At 47.8% G+C, this 17,848-nt stretch overlaps 1 protein-coding gene across 1 annotated transcript in view; it reads left to right on the top strand.

Moving 5' to 3' along the window:
- Positions 1 to 17,848, top strand: part of TRIO (trio Rho guanine nucleotide exchange factor) — a 298,566-nt gene that overhangs the window by 178,459 nt on the left and 102,259 nt on the right. The window contains exons 22-33 of the mRNA XM_027767024.1: positions 28 to 222; positions 323 to 438; positions 1,158 to 1,224; positions 1,804 to 1,913; positions 2,745 to 2,814; positions 3,880 to 3,969; positions 5,671 to 5,763; positions 8,497 to 8,608; positions 10,125 to 10,315; positions 12,779 to 12,880; positions 16,743 to 16,885; positions 17,553 to 17,652. Of these exons, the coding sequence (XP_027622825.1) occupies positions 28 to 222; positions 323 to 438; positions 1,158 to 1,224; positions 1,804 to 1,913; positions 2,745 to 2,814; positions 3,880 to 3,969; positions 5,671 to 5,763; positions 8,497 to 8,608; positions 10,125 to 10,315; positions 12,779 to 12,880; positions 16,743 to 16,885; positions 17,553 to 17,652 (1,389 nt within the window). The remainder of the gene's footprint in view (positions 1 to 27; positions 223 to 322; positions 439 to 1,157; positions 1,225 to 1,803; positions 1,914 to 2,744; positions 2,815 to 3,879; positions 3,970 to 5,670; positions 5,764 to 8,496; positions 8,609 to 10,124; positions 10,316 to 12,778; positions 12,881 to 16,742; positions 16,886 to 17,552; positions 17,653 to 17,848) is intronic.

The following is a 17,848-nucleotide window of genomic DNA, read 5'->3' as shown; positions in this document are numbered from 1 at the left end:
TTTTTTTTTTTTTTTTTTTTTTTGCAGCAAACCAAAGAGAGAGTGAAGCTATTGATACAGCTGGCCGATGGCTTTTGTGAAAAAGGGCATGCCCATGCAGCCGAGATAAAAAAATGTGTTACTGCAGTGGACAAGAGGTACAGAGATTTCTCTCTGCGGATGGAGAAGTACAGGACCTCTTTGGAGAAAGCTTTGGGGATATCTTCAGATTCCAATAAATCGGTAAATGACCTGGTGCAGACTGGATAAGTCGAGCCTTCCTCCCATTCCCGCGTTGCTGATTTAATTAACTTTGCTCATCGACCATCTCTCTCGTTCACAGAGCAAAAGCCTTCAGCTCGATATCATTCCTGCCAGCATTCCTGGGTCAGAGGTGAAACTCCGGGATGCCGCTCACGAACTTAACGAAGAGAAGCGGAAGTCTGCCCGCAGGAAAGAGTAAGCCGGGGTTTCCTTGAGAAAGACAGTGAGAAAAGCAGCATTTGGACTGACAGGCTTCCCCGGAGCAGGGCTCAGCTGGCACCAGGACTCTGTGGGCCGGGCGTGGTAGCACAGGCTTCCCAGTGCCCCTGCCCCTGCCTCGCCTGGTCAGGCCCAGTGTCTTCATTTTTATCCCTGCGTCTCAGTCTCTTACGAGGTTGGCAGCTGGGTCAGCATTACCAGGTAGCGATGCTAGTGAGAGGAAATTAAGAGCACACAGTGGTGTCTAGAAGTTGCAGGTAGCCTGTACCCTGTAGAAATAGAAGTTCGCTCTAAGCCAGTGGGTCTCAGTGGGGCTTACTTAGTCCTCCAGAACATTTGGCGGTGAGAAGGGTACATTTTGGTTGTCATGCAGTGGGGGGAGGGGAGGGCTGCTGGTGTCGAGTGGTGGAGACCAGGGCCACCGTAAGCATACAGGACAGCTCCCAGCCCCACTGTTACCTGGCCCCTAGTATCGTGCACCCGAGCATCCGAGTTAGAAGGACCTCAGTAAACTAGGTTACGTGGCTTCTCCTTTTTCCCTTTGAGTTAGTGGCTGCCTCCTCGTGCGCAGTCTGTCTGTCCTGGACTTACTGCAGGACAGGGCTTTCGGAGCTTCCTTGTTTCAGGAATCCCTAAAGTAGACGGTGGAGCAGGCTCCGTCCCGCCGGCACTAACCCTGCTGTCTCACTGTCCAGGTTCATCATGGCTGAGCTGATTCAGACGGAAAAGGCTTACGTGCGAGACCTCCGGGAGTGTATGGATGTAAGCAAGTCGCTCTGCCTGCCTGTCCAGATGGAGTGCCTCCTTGCTCTTTGTGGTCACCTATCGCTGGCTCTTAGAGTCGTCAGTGTGGGGGTGGCGGTTTTTTAAATCCAGAGTGTGTCCAAGCAGCCAGCGCCCGGGCGTGCACTTCTGTGCAGTTCGAGGCTTGTTCTCGCAGCTTTAATCCTCTCATTCTGCTTATCACATGACGGCTGGGCCGGCGTGCCCTTTGTATAGAATTTTACAGCAGCTTCAGAGAAATGTGCCTACTAATTCCAATCGGGAACCAGCTCCCGCACAGGGTGTTCGGTGTCCTGGGGGCGCCGGCTGATTCCGAAATGCGAGGCTGGGAGGAGCATGGGAGATGTGAGAGCTGAGAAGGACAGGGCCGCTTTTCCAGGTTGTAGCAGCCTCAGGGCTCCTTTGGAAGCATCAGAGTTGGGTTCTGTGCAAGGTTCTATCCTTCAGACCTCCTTTCACTCCCACGGACTCGGAGGGCGTATTCCCAGATGGCGGGGGTAGTTGCTTCTCGGAAATTTGGTGTGGATTTCATCTCAGCCTTGTCTCCCTCCTGGCCAGACCTACCTGTGGGAGATGACCAGCGGTGTGGAGGAGATCCCCCCGGGCATCGTGAACAAAGAGCTCATCATCTTCGGCAACATGCAGGAGATCTACGAGTTCCACAACAAGTGAGTGGCTGTGTCTCTGGGCGTGGTGACTCAGAGGTCTGGCCCGGTGCTGAGGTTGCATAAGCAGAGGGACCGTTTCCAGCTGAACCAAACAGATCTTGCGGAAATTTGAAGGAAGCCTCTCGGTCTTTCTCCAAAAAGACTGACATGCAAGAGAGACTTCAAACAGACTGAACTTTCTGTTATATTCATTTTCTACAGAAACTAGAGTAGGGAAGACTGACAGGTCTAGAGGAGCCCCACCTTCTCCAGCTGAGCCGTCAGTACCTTCTCCAGTGCAGTTTGGTCTTCTCTCATGGTGCGGGGTGAGGACTGAGGAAGGATCAGATCGTGTCTGACCAAAAGCAAGTGCACTTTCCACTGGCCACAAGAGGCGTCTGGTTTTATTGTCCAGATCGTAAAAAAAAAAAAATAAAGCAATAGCTTTGTTTTTAAGTAGAGTCTGTGTAGCCCCCCAACCTGCAGCAAGATACACTGGGGCTAGAGCCTGGGGGTCCTGCACTTCCCCGCTCCCCATCCCACAAAGGCACAAGGGTGTTCAGTAGGTTCTTTCCATAAAACACTTATGTCACCAGACGTCTTCAGTTTCACACGCCAGCATTTCCCGGAAGCTGGTAGCTTAAGGTGTGCGTTAGAAAATGTTTGCAGTCTGAACTGTGTAGTCGTACTCTAACCTTGGTTTGGGTTAGAGGAACTTATCCTAGTTACGAGCTACGTGTTTTGTTCATTATTAAACTCGAGAGGGCACAGATTTTCTCATTTCTGGCACGTCTTACTAGGAAAATGTTTTGAAACACCTTCATAACACGATGATGCTTTTATTCTCTGCAGCATATTCCTGAAGGAGCTGGAAAAATACGAACAGTTGCCGGAGGATGTCGGACATTGCTTCGTCACTTGGGTAATGAACCCTCAGCTACTTACTCTGTCACAATTATTTGGTGGCCTTGAAGGAAACTAGAAGGGATGTCTCTCCTTCCTTTAAGTCACCATCCTCTGCCACGTTTGCAGAGAAATTGACTTGACCGCAAAGGACTAGGTTCTCCCACGAGTTGTTGCCATGGGATGAGGTTTTCACTAGCAGCAGGGATGGTTGGAAATAGAACCTTCCATGTGTCAGGGCTCTGCCTGTCCCTGCGGATTACCAGTGAATGAGTGCCCCATGCTGCCTGGGCATTGCCCAGTCCAGAGGGGAGGTGGACAAGGGATGTGATGACAGTTCTGTGGACAGCCTGTGGTAGACAGGGTGGGAAGACAGGACAAGCACTAGCCCTGACTGACCAAGGGGAGCCTTCAGCAGGGCAGTTCTTATTTCGATGGCTTTCGTTTTTAAATTTTTTTTTTTAGTGGGTATTTTTGCTCACTTGCTTTGAAGATAAAGTCTTACTGTCACAGCCCTCATGGCTCGGCCTCCCACCTGGAATTTAGACTGCGCCATCACACCGGGCTCATTTTAGACAGCATATTGCTGTGTTGCCCAGGTCAGCTCAAGCTCGCAGCACTCCTGCCTCGGCCCCCCTGAGTCGGGACCACAGCTGCGCCACTGCACCGGCCTTTGGGTTGGGGCAGGAATGGAACCAGGCTCCCCTTTGGTCTCTACCTATGGAGTAGAGTGTCTTAGCAGTGGGCATCAAGTTGAGTTTCTTTTAGCCGAGACCTACATTTCTCTTACCCAGACTGGCTGCAGCAACATGGTGCCCTGTGAGTAACGCCAGGCCATGTGGGCAGAAGGTCCTGGTTCCCACATGCCCATGTCTCAGGCTGGCTGGGCTGGGGATGGATCGTGGCATAAAGACCCTTTGGGGACTCCTGACTATCTCTTTTCTTCTCTCTTTCATGAGAGAGATAAAATAAACAATTTGTTTTTAATCCACACAGCTTGTTATATAAAAGTTTATCATTCTTTGACATGTTGAAATTTGAATGAGATGTTCCTTTTTTTTTTTTTTTTTTTTTTTGCTTATAGGCAGACAAGTTCCAGATGTATGTCACATATTGCAAAAATAAGCCTGATTCTACTCAGCTGATACTAGAACATGCAGGGTCCTACTTTGATGTAAGTAATTAACTAAAAGCTTCTTAATAAGCTTTGAAATGTCCTAAATTACATTTAGTATAATATAAAATGCAGCACTTCTCATAACTCACCTGAGTAATGGTGTAATACTTGACGTTTGTTTTTTTATCCATCGTAGTTATGCGGGGAGAGTCTTCTATTTTCTTTCTTCTGTTTTTAAAGAGCCTACTCAAGTTCTGGAAGCCTTAGAACTAAGAAATGCGAATTTTACTGTATACATATGTGTTTGTGTGTATGTATATCATTCTTTATATATAATCATTAATGTTTGTACATGTAAGATTGTGTATGAAAGTATAAGCTAGTCAACTTTTCTCTATAAAGCAAAAATAAATTTGAATCCTTTTCATCTTTTTTAATCTTAATTTCACAGTGTCAAGAATGTTCAAAAGTAACATTTTCCAAATTAGCGCTATGAAACTACAGTCAGTCAGAAGTCTCACTAACTGTGTTCTCGTTGAGGACACACAGGTGTAGGCCACCTGTTTTTTGAAAACTGTTACAGGGAGGTTATTTAATACAAAAGGGTGGAGCCTTACAATGTCATGTAGTCAGACATGTGCCAAATACACTTTGATTAAAGGGAGAGGTATTCTGAATAGTAGCGTATATTTCAGTGCAAAGGGCCGTCAGGATATTGGACTTGTTTTTTGCCTTTCCACTTTTCCTTGGACAATTTTTGTACGATATTCAGCTCTCACTTGAAAGACCGGGATATGGGGATAAACTTTAATTTCCGTCTTTGAAGTAAAACCCTACCTGTCGGTGGCCCTATTTTATTAGGTCATCGGGAAAGTCATGATATGTACTATGCAGAATTGCGTCCTGACTTTGCCGACGCCCCAGCAGTCGTCACGCTCGGGTCCAGGCGCCGTACGTAGTGCCTTTGTTCGTAGGAAGCCGCTCCCAGCCGGTCTTGCCTCCTCTTCTCGATGTACCACTGACCCTCAGTCTGCGCTGGGAGATGAAACCCAACACTGGCCCATGTGCAGTTAGAATAGTTCAGACCTGCGCTGTGGGAAGAGCTGGCACATTTGACGTTTGAAATCAAAGCGATTTTAAAAACCCTTGTGCTCTAACTCGTATCTTGGAGAATGCAGGAAGCCAGGCTGCCAGCGACGTTATATAAACTATATTGTGTAAATTATCTGCCTTCGTATTCGCCATACGGCTGTTTTCTCCAAGGGCTTTGTGCTCTCACCTCCTCTCTCCAAGACCGCGGCTCACCTTCAGTCCTAATTCTCTCTGCAACCTTGACACGTGTCAAGTGTTCGTTTAACTATGAGCTCTGTTGCGGTGCTGGGTGTGGGATGGTGACAGGCAGGGCACCTCCTGCATGGTGGCCAGGAGTGTAGCTGCTGGCAGGTGATTGCGAGTCAGCGGTGCCATTAAGAAAGGCAGAGGGGACATCCTCCGTTCGCTGTGCCGCTGACCAGTAAGGTGTGTCTCCTCTCAGGCCCAGGTCTCTACCCCACTCCTAGACCCAGAAAAATTATGGAAGCAGAGAAGTCTTTGTTAATAACCTAACACCCTTTTTGGAAAAGAGAACTTCACTTGTGTTATTTCAGGAAGTTTAAGTACTTTGTTCAGGTATTTGAAAAAACTAACGTGATCTCATTACCATTTCTTCATCGTGGTAACCCTGTGACAAGGTTGTTGGTTGCTTTTCTATAAACACAGGAGATACAGCAGCGACACGGATTGGCCAATTCCATCTCTTCCTACCTGATTAAACCGGTTCAGCGAATAACGAAGTATCAGCTCCTTCTAAAAGTACGTACGCGGCATCTTCAGCCCCCAAGACCTCATGAGTTAGGCATCACCGTCTTGCCGTTTTCTTCTTATGTGTGTATATGACCCTAAATGGTTTGAAATCACACCTAGCAGATTCATTTTATCCTTCTATACATTGCCATTACAACTTCTCCTTGCGGCAGCTAAGTCAGAGTCTGTCCCTTGGCTGTGCACCGAAACCGCACTGACTGGCCCCAAGCTCGAACCTCAGATGAGATACAACTGAGAGGGTGTTCACCTCCCGCCGTGTTAGTGCCCTGAGTTCCGAGCGAAGGCTCGGCGACTGCAGGCAGCCTGTAGCCTGTGCTTTGTACGTGTGCACCTCACGGCAGAGCTGGAGCACAGGTGTGGGACGGGCCAGGATCACTGCTGGTGCCTGTTATCTGGGCTCGGCTTTGAACCCCGATCCGGCTCGTGCCCAAGTTTTCCATCGAGTCCACAAAGACCCTCCCCTCAGGCAGCCCCCCCTCTGCGATTGCCAGACATTTATCACACCTCCTTTGGGAGCATGTCGTTCACACACATCACACGTATGTGAGTCAGACCTTTCTGCCTGTTCTTGTTCGTGAGTGATAATTTACACCTCCCTCACAAAACCCTGGTAACCGTTGGTCTTGATCGTAAGAATATTCCAGAAGGGTTGTCACAAAATGCATTTTACATTGTCGATGCACGTTTTTCTTGACTAATTAGAAATAAATGGCGACTCCTGCTGTTTACCACAGCGTTTCCTGAGCTGGTGAATTTTACAAAGTAGAAGGCGGAATGTGGAAACCTCTGTCCGTCCCAGTTGCAGTGTCTTACAAATCCTCCTGTGTTCAGGCACTGTTCTGGGCACCCTAGTAGGTCATGATGTAATTCGTCGAGATGTCAGAGAAATTCAGAAGATGGAGTTAGGAATGCCCAAACCCATCCCCTTTTTCCTTACTAGGAAATATCTGGAAACAGTAATGAGTGACTACATTCTTTTATGAAAGCGATTATGGGACTACTGACTGGGATGGCTTTCTAATTCTTTTCTATCAAAATCCCATTAAGTAATCGTATGACCATCGCTGCAGAAATATGCCATTGCTGTGAAAATGAAATAAGGCAGAAGGCTAGTTCGTTCATATTCAGATTTGCCTTTTGCTTTCTAATTCTTAGAGGCAACTTGCTTTTTGGTGTCTTTGAGATTTGAGGATTTTATTTTTAATACGTGGTTGAGGGCTAGGTGGTGTGGAGGTTAAGGTACTGGACTCCCACATGGCCAACCACAGTACCAGTCCTGGGCCTTGCAGCTTGAAAAGCACACCGAGCCCATGTGTGGATGTCCACAATCCCAGGAGGTACCTGGAGGAGAAGGGACTGCAGGGCGGCCATCCCCTGGAGGGTGACTTCTCACTCTCCCCGTCTCTGTCTCTGATGAGCACACACACCCTATGGCAAAAACCTTCAAAAAAAAAAAAAAAAAAAGGTCTAATTTATAAGTCTTACTTTATTCTGCTCTGTAGTTCTTCAGAAGAACGTAAGCTATGCAGAGCTCCCCAGTAAGGAGGTATTTCTGCCGGTCCGAGTTAGTCTTAGTACACTGCATTTTAAAAGCAGTATTTGCCCACAGCTCAGACCCATAGGTAAACACCATACAGTCATGAAGGAGGTACTTGTCAGGTAACCGAGTTACTCTACACCCTCCGGATGAGACCAGAGTAAATGCAGTGCTCTGTCCCTCTTCTGAGCACCAGGCCACAAAGCCCTGCCATTATTGTTACTGATCAATAATCATTAATACACTGGAGTGCCCCAGAATGGGAACACACTGTTCCCACCAGCATTCATTTCATAGCGGACATTCTTCTAAACCATTCTGAAATGTAATTACACACGTCAGGCTCCCTAGCGAGGGGTGTTTCCACCTGTAGAGCTTTTCCGAACACGCCAGGCACACGGGAAGTGCACTTGGCTGTAGGTGCTCGTGCAGCGTGACTGGGCCGCTGTGTGGTTCTGCTGCCCCAGTTTAGAGGTAAGGTGGCAGTGATGACCTCAGTGTGGAATCCCCCTGGGACAGTGTGGCAAGCATAACAGGTGGACCGTCAGCTCTCACCAGTTGCTGATTACGTGCTGATAAACTAATTAAATACTGCTGTTGATCATCTCTGGGGCTTGATAGTTAGCAGACCGTACTAATAGCATCTTAATCTTTGACTACACCTGGTTTACTTTGATGTCCTGATTCAAACAGGGCAGATAGAATAAAGAGGAAATATTGGGCCTTCGGGAAGGTCATGATGTGTTTTTGCATAGAAAAATATGTCATGACTTTCCCAACGACCTAATAATTTATTTTCTTGACCTTTAAAAAAATGTTGCCAGAGGGCATGAGCACTCACCAGAGACAGGAAGAGGGTGAGGGATGCAACTCCCCTCAGTGGGCCATGGTCACACTGCAATCCCCTCTCCTCCAGTCCTGCATCCCGTCAGACCTTTGGGCAGGCTCTCACACCTGGCAAGTTTCTCAGGTCTCCGGGGCTGAGATTCATACTGCAGAGTCAGCCATGAGGGATCCTGCTCCCTTTACCGCTCGGCCACAGCGTTAGCCCCAGTTTTTTATTTCCTGTGAGGACATAGGCCTTTGATCTTGGAAACTGGGTATTGGTAGACCCTTCGTGGCCACGCAGACCTTGTGGGCAGAGTCCCCGCAGGCTGCAGCCACTCCCTGCCGCTCTTCTGCAGGAACTGCTCACGTGCTGCGAGGAAGGGAAGGGCGAGATTAAAGACGGCCTGGAGGTGATGCTCAGCGTGCCCAAGCGAGCCAACGACGCCATGCACCTCAGCATGCTGGAAGGTAACGCCTCCCCTCACGGGCACGGCCAGTTTCCACGGAGTATAGGTGCAGCTTGCAAGCGGGTTTCCAAACCCTGAAAGTCTCGGCTTCATGCCTTTCCATTCAGTTAGTGGGTAAGAGTTTAGATGTGACCGACATTTCTTTTTTTCAGGATTTGACATCATTGCTTTTCTTAAGGGCCACATAAAATGCTTCTGTTTTGTTGAGAGCCTCTTCTTGTCCCTGGTGTGGACCGTGCTCTGAACTGCAACGGCACTTCATGTTAGACAGAAGGGTGGTTGATGGGTAGACGGAGCCCCAAACTATGAACTACGTGGAAGAACTCATTGCTCCCCCGTCGTCACACCCTTTGCATCACTTTCTAGAGCCTTGGCCGCGTTAGGAACTAGTTACCTGCTGATGCAGTGACATTTGCTGTGCCGCATGGTGAAGAGAAAATTAGACAAATACGTTTGAAAGTCATTACAGCAGTGTACAGTTCCCATGGTTGTGTCTGTTTAAGAAAACTGTTTCTATATTGCAAGATTTTCTCTTACCAAGTTACACAGAATTAGTTACAAGAAATTAGCCTTGTAACTCATTCAGCGGGAACAATGAGGTGCTTTTTGTGTGATAGAGACCCGAACCCAGAAGCCAAGCCAGACTGAGTCTCCTCTGATGTCATATGCTGAGCTGGTATGGCAGGTCTGCAGCTCTTCTTGACCTCACCGGAGACTCTCTTCCTGCCAGGTTCTCTCCATCCTAGATAGTGTCCTTGTTGGCTCAATCCAGGATGTTTCAGGACACAGTGACGTTCCATCCAGCAGGATGTGGGGAAGGAAGAGAGGCAGGCCCCTCAGCTAGAAGGCTCCCCTTCACTGCTCTTAATGAAGAGGCCAGGGAGGCATGTTTATGACCTTGGCAAGAGCTTCTGCTGTAGAGAAGGAGTGAGGGAGAGTTGAGAGGGAATGAGCAGCCGCTGCCCCAGGCATTGCTGTGCTGAGCTCCGGCTGCATAGGTCCAGGTCAGGAGCAGCAGGGAGGGCCCACAGAGGCCATGTGTGCCCCTTCACATGCCAAGTGTTAGGGCAGGCGGGACGATTCTGAGGAGCCGACCAGAACGGGGCTGAGGAAGCAGAGAGAGAGAAGACCTAGGCTGGCCTGTGTGGGGTTCAGGGCTGAGTCGTGAGTCCTGGCTGGAGGAGGAGGCCCGTGTGGTGGAATGCCATGAGTGAGGCCTGCAGAGAGGCGGGGGTTATGCCAGATCTCAAGAAGTGTGAGTGCCCATCGAAGGGGCTAGGACTCAGGAATAAAGCCTGGAGGAACACTGAACTTTTTTTTGAACAAGAGAAAATACTTCAAAATGCTATTTTAGGGAGAATTATATTAGTAGGACAGACCAGTCGTGGGAGTCCTGAGTCAGGTGCTCAGATGAGAAACTCATCTAAGGCCTGATAGAGGAAGTAGTCATGTTTTCTTGTGCATCAGTTTCTGTTTTTCTTTTAAATTGATTGTGCCTTTATTTTTTCCTGTTGTAGGGTTCGATGAAAACATTGAGTCTCAGGGAGAACTCATCCTGCAGGAATCCTTCCAAGTGTGGGACCCAAAAACCTTAATCCGAAAGGGTCGAGAACGGCATCTCTTCCTTTTTGAAATGTCCTTAGTGTTTAGTAAAGAAGTGAAAGATTCCAGTGGGAGAAGCAAGTACCTTTACAAAAGCAAATTATTTGTAAGTATAGCTGTTCAGAGCCTGAAAGCCAGTGGTACCACCATCACTTGCTTTTTGTAGGTAGAGGAAAATTATTCGCTGTCCTCCACTCACCCTCCCAAGCCACCCAGGAAAGTGAGAAAGTCTGAACTGTGGTATTTTCATCTTCATTGGTGACTCTCTGCCACTCCTGAGCCCACTAGAGGGTGCTCTGGAGTTTCACAAACAAGACATTGGTTCTGTCTAAATCCCGTAACATCTAACTACAGGATAAGAAAACATTTTATTCATGAATTCTGACTTTTTTTTTTAATCCATAATCATTAGAATATCTTGGGAGTGGTTTTGTTTTGTTTAGTTTTTAAATAGTAAGAGCTTTTTATTTTCTTTAGTTGCCAGGGGGTGCACGTACTTGCAAGAGAGAGGGAAAGAAAGAAAACTTCCTGATGGAGTATGATTACACCACAGTCCTTTTCCTCCATCTCTCCATCCTGTGAGAGTCTGGGGCACAGGTGCACACAGGCTCCACTTGTCTTTTCAAGCTGCTGGGGCCAGGACTCAAACCAGGGTTCGCTGGGTGGGATCCGGCTCCCCTTGTATGGCACTAACCTCTTTGCTAGGAGTCACCCCTGTTGGAATATTTTGAAGGAGCCTTTGTAGATGGCCCATCGTAGATTTTTTTTTTAAGAACTATCTTATTTAGCTTTATTTCCATTTGAGCAGAGAGAGACAGAGCAAGGTGTGGGGGTGGTGAGAAAGCAAGCCATCAGGTCTAGGACTCCAACCATGGTCGGCCATGTAGGAGTCCAGCACCTTTAACGACCACACCACCTGCCAGCCCCGTCACTGTAGATTCTTAACGATGAGACCAGCAGATGGTGTATTGGTTACATTGCTGGATTCCCACGTCGTTGACCACGGTTCAGCTGCTGGACCTGGTGGCTTAAAACTCACATCAGGCACATGTGCATGCATGCCCAGAATCCCGAGAGGAGCATGGAAGATAAGGGATTGCAGCGTGGCCATCCCCCCTGTGGGCGATTACTCGCTTCCTGTCCCTCTGTCTTTCTGTCTGCCTGGCCAGCACATGCGCCCAATAACAAAAATCTCTTTTAAAAAATAATAATAATGAGATTTGGCTTTTTTCCTATTAAAATTAATTTATGAAAAATAAGTGCACAGAAAGATTTATGGTTCTTTTAGCAGCAAAATGTCATTTAAAATATCTGTAAACAAAAATGAAGTTCGGAACTCCACAGTCCCACCCACGTAGACACAGCCGCCTGTGAGTGTGTGGCAGTGCCAGTGCTGCGTCGACTTCTTACTTAGCCCGTCAGTGTCCCTCCTGGCCAGGGAAACATGCCTGGGGACATTTCGTTACTCCAGCCAGCCCCACCGGCCGCGTTACAGCCTCAGTCCTGCGTGGTCTTCCAGGCACACGGTACCCAGCTTCCCGTGGTGGCTGTCTCAGCGCCCCATCAGTGCAGAATTGCTGGGCGGGGTCAGGCAGAGAGGGGGGCAAGTGAGACTAAGGAGAAATCACTATCCAAAAAAGACTACAAGATGTCATCAAATCGGCTTTATTTAAAAGACAGGTCTCTTATAAACACTGAGAAATGTTTGGAATTTGGACAACTTATACATTAGGCATTCTAAGTTATCCACATATTGAGCGAAACTCCCAAAGTAACAAAATACCCTGAAGTATAGAAACCATCTTAATGACAGTCTGGAATTTGCAAGTTCAAACTAGTTGTTTCCCCGGTCTTTGGCTTGCCTCCCGTCTGAGATTGTCTTTTGGATCACAGCTCGCCTTACATCATTTTAGGTCACATTCTGACTGAAGGAAGAAAATGCAGCATCGCTGGCTAGTAATTTCACTAGCTGGCTTTAATCTGCCCACGGGGACCAGGCTGGTCTGTTTTAGAAGATGATACATCTTCACTTAATTTATCTGTTAAAAGTTAAGATTCCCTCCGAGGCCACCTCTGGAGCTCTGGGTTATGAATCACTTCCTTTGCTGCCAGGAGGAATGCATTAGGGGTGAACCTGATTGCGGGGGAGGGGCTGAGGATGTCCGCCTCACCTGCACTCTTGCAAATTCTGCATCGCCTACAGAGAGGAGTTTTGTCCCTCAGCCTTAAAATTATGGGGGGAGTACTAAGATGTAATGCCGTTAATAGACGTTCACGTGTTTGCCTTCTGGGCTGCTTCGTTAATGTTAAAAACTCACCATAGGGCCTCCTTTGGAACTAAAATAGACTCGTTACATTGTTTACAAGATTGAAAATTGTTCACTCTTGATTTCCCAAATAGTAGGAATTTCAGATCTTTTTGTTTCTTCCTCTGGACATTTGCTCATTGACCTGTGTTAGATCTCCCAGAGAGGTTACTTAATGACCCAAAAGCACCACGCTCTTGTCACCCAGCATGAGTGTGAGTCTCTTCTACCTTTGTCACCTAATTACTTGTCTCTCTATCCAGACCTCAGAACTGGGTGTCACAGAGCACGTGGAAGGAGATCCTTGCAAATTTGCACTGTGGGTAGGGAGGACGCCAACTTCAGACAACAAGATTGTCCTTAAGGTATGTTGACCTGAAGCCGGGCGGTGTGCAGTGACACTCTTACCATGACTGGGCGCGCTTTCCCCCCTGTTGTTGGGGCATATTGATTTTCATGTTGTTTTATTTGTCTTTTTGGTGTTTTGTTGGGATTGGTGACTGCCACATAAAAATTAGCGAAATACTTTCATTCTGGTATTTTGGCAGTGAAATAACTTGATCTAAACTTGCACTTACCTTCTTTTCTTTGTTTTATTTGTTTTTTTATTTTTTAACCTGAACAATTTATTGCCTAATTAATCTTAAAAATCCTTAAGATGAACTAGATGCTGCAACACCTACCCCCTTGGGTCTGGGTGTTGTTCCTTCACGGAATCCATGCCAGAATCTGCAGTAGACAGTTTTTAGGTGCGTCACTCCACCAGTCCCAGTGGTATTTCGTCTTTTAATCTTGGCTCTTCGTTTATACTCACTCTTGCACTTGGCAGGGTAGCCACGTTTGCCACAGGTCAACTTCTGAAGGTGGCAGACCTTACAACCACTACAGTGGCATTATGTGTGTGTCTTAGTTCCACGCTGTCCAAACGGTGACCTTCCCTTCTTCACCTCGCTGCTGCAGCTGAGACCAAAGAGACCAGAAAGTCCATTTGCCTTCTAAAAGACCAAGTAGAGAGGAACTTTTAAAATGTCTTCCCGTCTGGGAAAGAATTAGCTGACTCTGTACGAGGTGAAGGTTGAGGTATTGGTCGAGATACTGACCAACACCTCCCATCGCTCACTCAATGTGGAGTTTTCTGAGAGAACAAGGCACCTGGAACATCTTTTTGGGTTTAGACAGGAAGTTGAAGCTTAACAAGGTTCTTTATGAAGTCCTCACATCTTTGACTTTCTGGTTTGGGCAGAGGAAAAAGGATATATTATCAGTGACAGGGTTTGATACTGTCATGATTTGAAATTCAGAAACACTGAAGATATTTGGGAGCATTTCACTTCTGAGACAGGAAGATATGTCTGCGTGTTTGAGCTCTCTTTCGATTTTACCAGCCTCTCCTAGGAATGGCTCAGAGCGCCAGGGCTGTCTTCGGTACTTCCGTCCTTCTGTGCTTAATGCACATGGAGCTGTCTCTTTGAGCTGTCTGGAAAGACCATAAGTGACCTTGGGATGTTTGGGGGCAGATGTAGCTGAAGATTTGTAGAACATTGGGAGCTGAGCCGAGAGCGTAATGGGACTCTGGTGTGTGAACTTGCCTGTCAGCTATTTTGTCTCTGCATACCTTTTTATCTCTTCGTGGTATTTCCACCAACTCTAAGTCATCCATCTGTACCTCACTCTTTTTGGAAACTGTTGTGTCTTTAAAGTCTTAATCCTCATGTAAATGATAGGCTGTTTTGCATCGAATATATGATACTAATCCAATTCATTCTTGTTAGTGCAGCCATAAAGGCCTATAAATTATAAATTGCACCAATAGCCAAGTTGCAGATAACTGGCTTTTTTTTTAGTCTTAAGATTTTTAAAGTATATTTGAGAGCTTAAAACTTCCAGCTTTTATATAAACTGTTAGCTCAGATTAGCTTCAGTGGCAGATGCCAAAAGGTGCTTCTATGTAGTTCCAGATACTTTAGCCAGATAATTTTTATTTAGGACGTAGCAAAATTCTCATTATACAGTTGAATAGTAAGACTGTCTGGAGACTTCACCAGATGAAAGTCTTCTAAGGAAGTGTGGATATTTTCCTGATTTCCCAGGAAGGACTGAAGGGAAGGATGTTTTCGCTAATGTCAGAGATTGTTCTGTGGTTCTGGCAGTGAGAGTGGTGAAGTGGAGGTGAAGGTATAGACGGTGTATGATGTGGATGGGGGTGGTGGGTGCATTTTGTGGATGTCAGTGGTGTAGATAGTGTGGTGAGGGCATAGAGACGTAGTGCGTACATAAAGGGTGGGGTGCTGATGTAGGTGGTGGCCATGCTGTAGATGGTGGCGGTGCAGGATTGTGTGGCTGGTGGTGAGGGTGTGAACATGGTGAGGATGAAGATGGTATGGGTGGGACTGTAGTCGTGATGGTGATGATGGTGGAGGAGGTAATATTAATAATGGCCACAGCCATGGTGGTGGCGGTCCAGTACTCATCAAACAAAATTTTGGTCTGTCTTCCTTTTACAATCTGCAAAAGAGAATGTTATTCTTAAACCCTTACTTAGATTGAGACTACCAAGAGTAAGAACCAAATTATTCCTTCTTCTCACTTTCTGAAAAATTGGAACCTATTTTCCTTGTTTAGTGATCCTTTAAGGTTAGGAGAAGTCCTCTCCGTCAAGGTAGTGATCGGTCTGCATGAGAATTTGCTTTATTTCTGAACGGCATTTAAGGATTTCCTCACTCGTTTCCAAATTCTGCCTAATGTTTTTTCCTTAGTTATTTTTTGCTTAACTTCCAAAATATTTGTTTCAGGCTCTTAAATCCCAATAGGTCTGCAGTTTTCAGACACTTATTTCACCCCCAGACCCCTGCTCCCTGGTCACCCTGTCTGCCTCTTGCCTCAGAAGAGACTGGTTTTACTGCCACACTGGCATCCGGTCTGGGGAGAGGGAGGAAGAGGCCGCTCCCCTTATTTCCCTGTTACTATCCCTAAAAATCTTGGAAGACTTACCTTCCAGTTAAAACATTTCAAAGAGAAAGAGGGTTTTAATTTAATTTTAATTTCCTTTCTCAGCGTGGACTTTGATTTCCTATTTTCTAAAACAAAGTACACAGTGAGCAATGTTGGGGTCCCTCCCTCTGTGATCTCATCTGCAAGCCCACTGACAAGTACTTTACTCATTTTACAGAGAATTACGCTTATATCATTGGAGGTTGACGTGTTCCATGAGGAAATTAGAAAACTGTTACTAAGGCCCAGAACATGCTAAATGAAAAGGGAAAAAGTAACACCTCCTTTGGGACAGAGTGAAAAGATAATCTGGAAAAAGTGACGCCGTGTGTGCTCACGAGGCAGATGCGGAGTGCATCCCCTCTGTCGCTCTCATGAACACGTACCCAGATCTGCCCTGGCGTTGAGGGAAGTCCGCCTTCGGCCATTGGCGGGTGGTGACCCTGTGACCTCGGTGCATTTCTTAGCGTGCCCACAGCTCACCCTCTCCTTTGTAAAGTGGAGATAACAGAGCCCCCCACTCCGTGGAATCTGGGAGTGAGTGTGAGAAGCACTCGGCCTGGCTTTGGGTAGGTGGCCGTAACCCCTGCTGTTCTGAGTGGGCGAGGCGGTGTGGTTGTGGGGTTAGTTCAGTGTCCAGGAGGCTCCCCCAGCCCCTGGCCCGTGCAGGCTTTGCCCAGATAGCCTCAGGCATGTTTTTTTGTGGGGTGGCTATATCTCATGTTCACCCAGGGCTGTTTGAAAGATTTCAGTCAGAAATACAGAATAACACATATGCTATAAAATGAAAATGGTTTTGATGAACAAAATATGTAAAATTAGAGTAATTTACTGGGTGGCAAATTAAACATAGAAGGTAGTAGCTTCTCTGCTGGAAAGTGATTGTGAAAACGGAAACTCGGGAAGGCAGGAGCCCTGGGCGTGGCTGATGCAGATCCCGGGGGGGGAAACTCGGGAAGGCAGGAGCCCTGGGCGTGGCTGATGCAGCCCCCGGGGGTGCTGCTCCTGCCCTAAGTGCCCCCACGCCCCTGTACAGGCTTCCAGCATAGAGAACAAGCAGGACTGGATAAAGCACATCCGCGAGGTGATCCAGGAGAGGACGATCCACCTGAAGGGGGCCCTGAAGGAGCCCATCCACATCCCCAAGACAGCCCCGAAGGCAGGAGCCCTGGGCGTGGCTGATGCAGCCCCCGGGGGTGCTGCTCCTGCCCTAAGTGCCCCCACGCCCCTGTACAGGCTTCCAGCATAGAGAACAAGCAGGACTGGATAAAGCACATCCGCGAGGTGATCCAGGAGAGGACGATCCACCTGAAGGGGGCCCTGAAGGAGCCCATCCACATCCCCAAGACAGCCCCGGCCACCAGGCAGAAGGGCAGGAGGTGAGTGCACCGCGTCTGCAGGCGTGCCGACCCGGCGAGGAGAGAGCAAGGCGGCGTCCCACAGTGTTTTCAAAATCATTATTTCTCAAACATTGTGGGGAGCGTGTCTTTAAAATCCTGTTTGTATACCTCATCATTCTTGGTGACGAAATTGCTTTGACAAGGCAGGAACCTCCGTGGGGGGGAAGGAGACGGAGCCCCGAGTTTCCCTGTCCTGCCCCCTGTGCGCGTGTGCGGACCACACGTGTGACCTGGACAAGTGCTAACACATCTGGGCATCTTCATTCTCTCCTTTCTGAAGTGGCGATAAGCATGCCAGTCATATTTTGAGTGGGTGGGAATGTGGGGGTGATGTGTTAGGCCCTTGGCATGGTGCCTCACAGGAAGCTCTGCTTCGTCAAGAGTGCCTCCTGGTTATTCATAGGTGAGGTCTTCGGACAGCACTTGGGAAGTGTGTCTTCCAAGACAGACTGTGCATCTCATACCAAAATAATTCCCACCCGTATTTGTCCACGGATGTTTCAAAGTCCACGCCTGTCATGGCGGGAGCGGTCAGTCGCTCAGACTGGCGTGCACCTCTTTGAGCAAATGTGTTGTTTCTCCGCTGAGTGAGGAGTGATCTTTACCAGCTCAGTACCAGGAATTGAAGGTGCCTTTGTACCCCCAGGGACGGAGAGGACCTGGACAGCCAGGGTGATGGCAGCAGTCAGCCCGACACCATCTCTATCGCCTCCCGGACGTCTCAGAACACGCTGGACAGCGACAAGGTGAGTGCTCCTCGGGACGTCCGTGGGTGGGGAATATTGCTAGCATCTGGCCAGAGCAGCCTCTTTTTTCCTAAGGAATAGTTCGTTATCAATGTTATCAAACGGTCACTGTGTCCCAAGTGGTGGCAAGACCCCCGTGGCAGGGCAGAGACTTCCGGGGTCAGGGCGAGAAGACGACCTGAGGATTTGGGAGAAA

The sequence above is a fragment of the Tupaia chinensis genome, unplaced genomic scaffold (assembly GCF_000334495.1).
Source record: "Tupaia chinensis unplaced genomic scaffold, TupChi_1.0 Scaffold143836_2, whole genome shotgun sequence".
NCBI lineage: Eukaryota > Metazoa > Chordata > Mammalia > Scandentia > Tupaiidae > Tupaia > Tupaia belangeri.
Note: the sequence above shows the minus strand (reverse complement) of the source record. Positions and strands in the feature narration are given on the sequence as shown.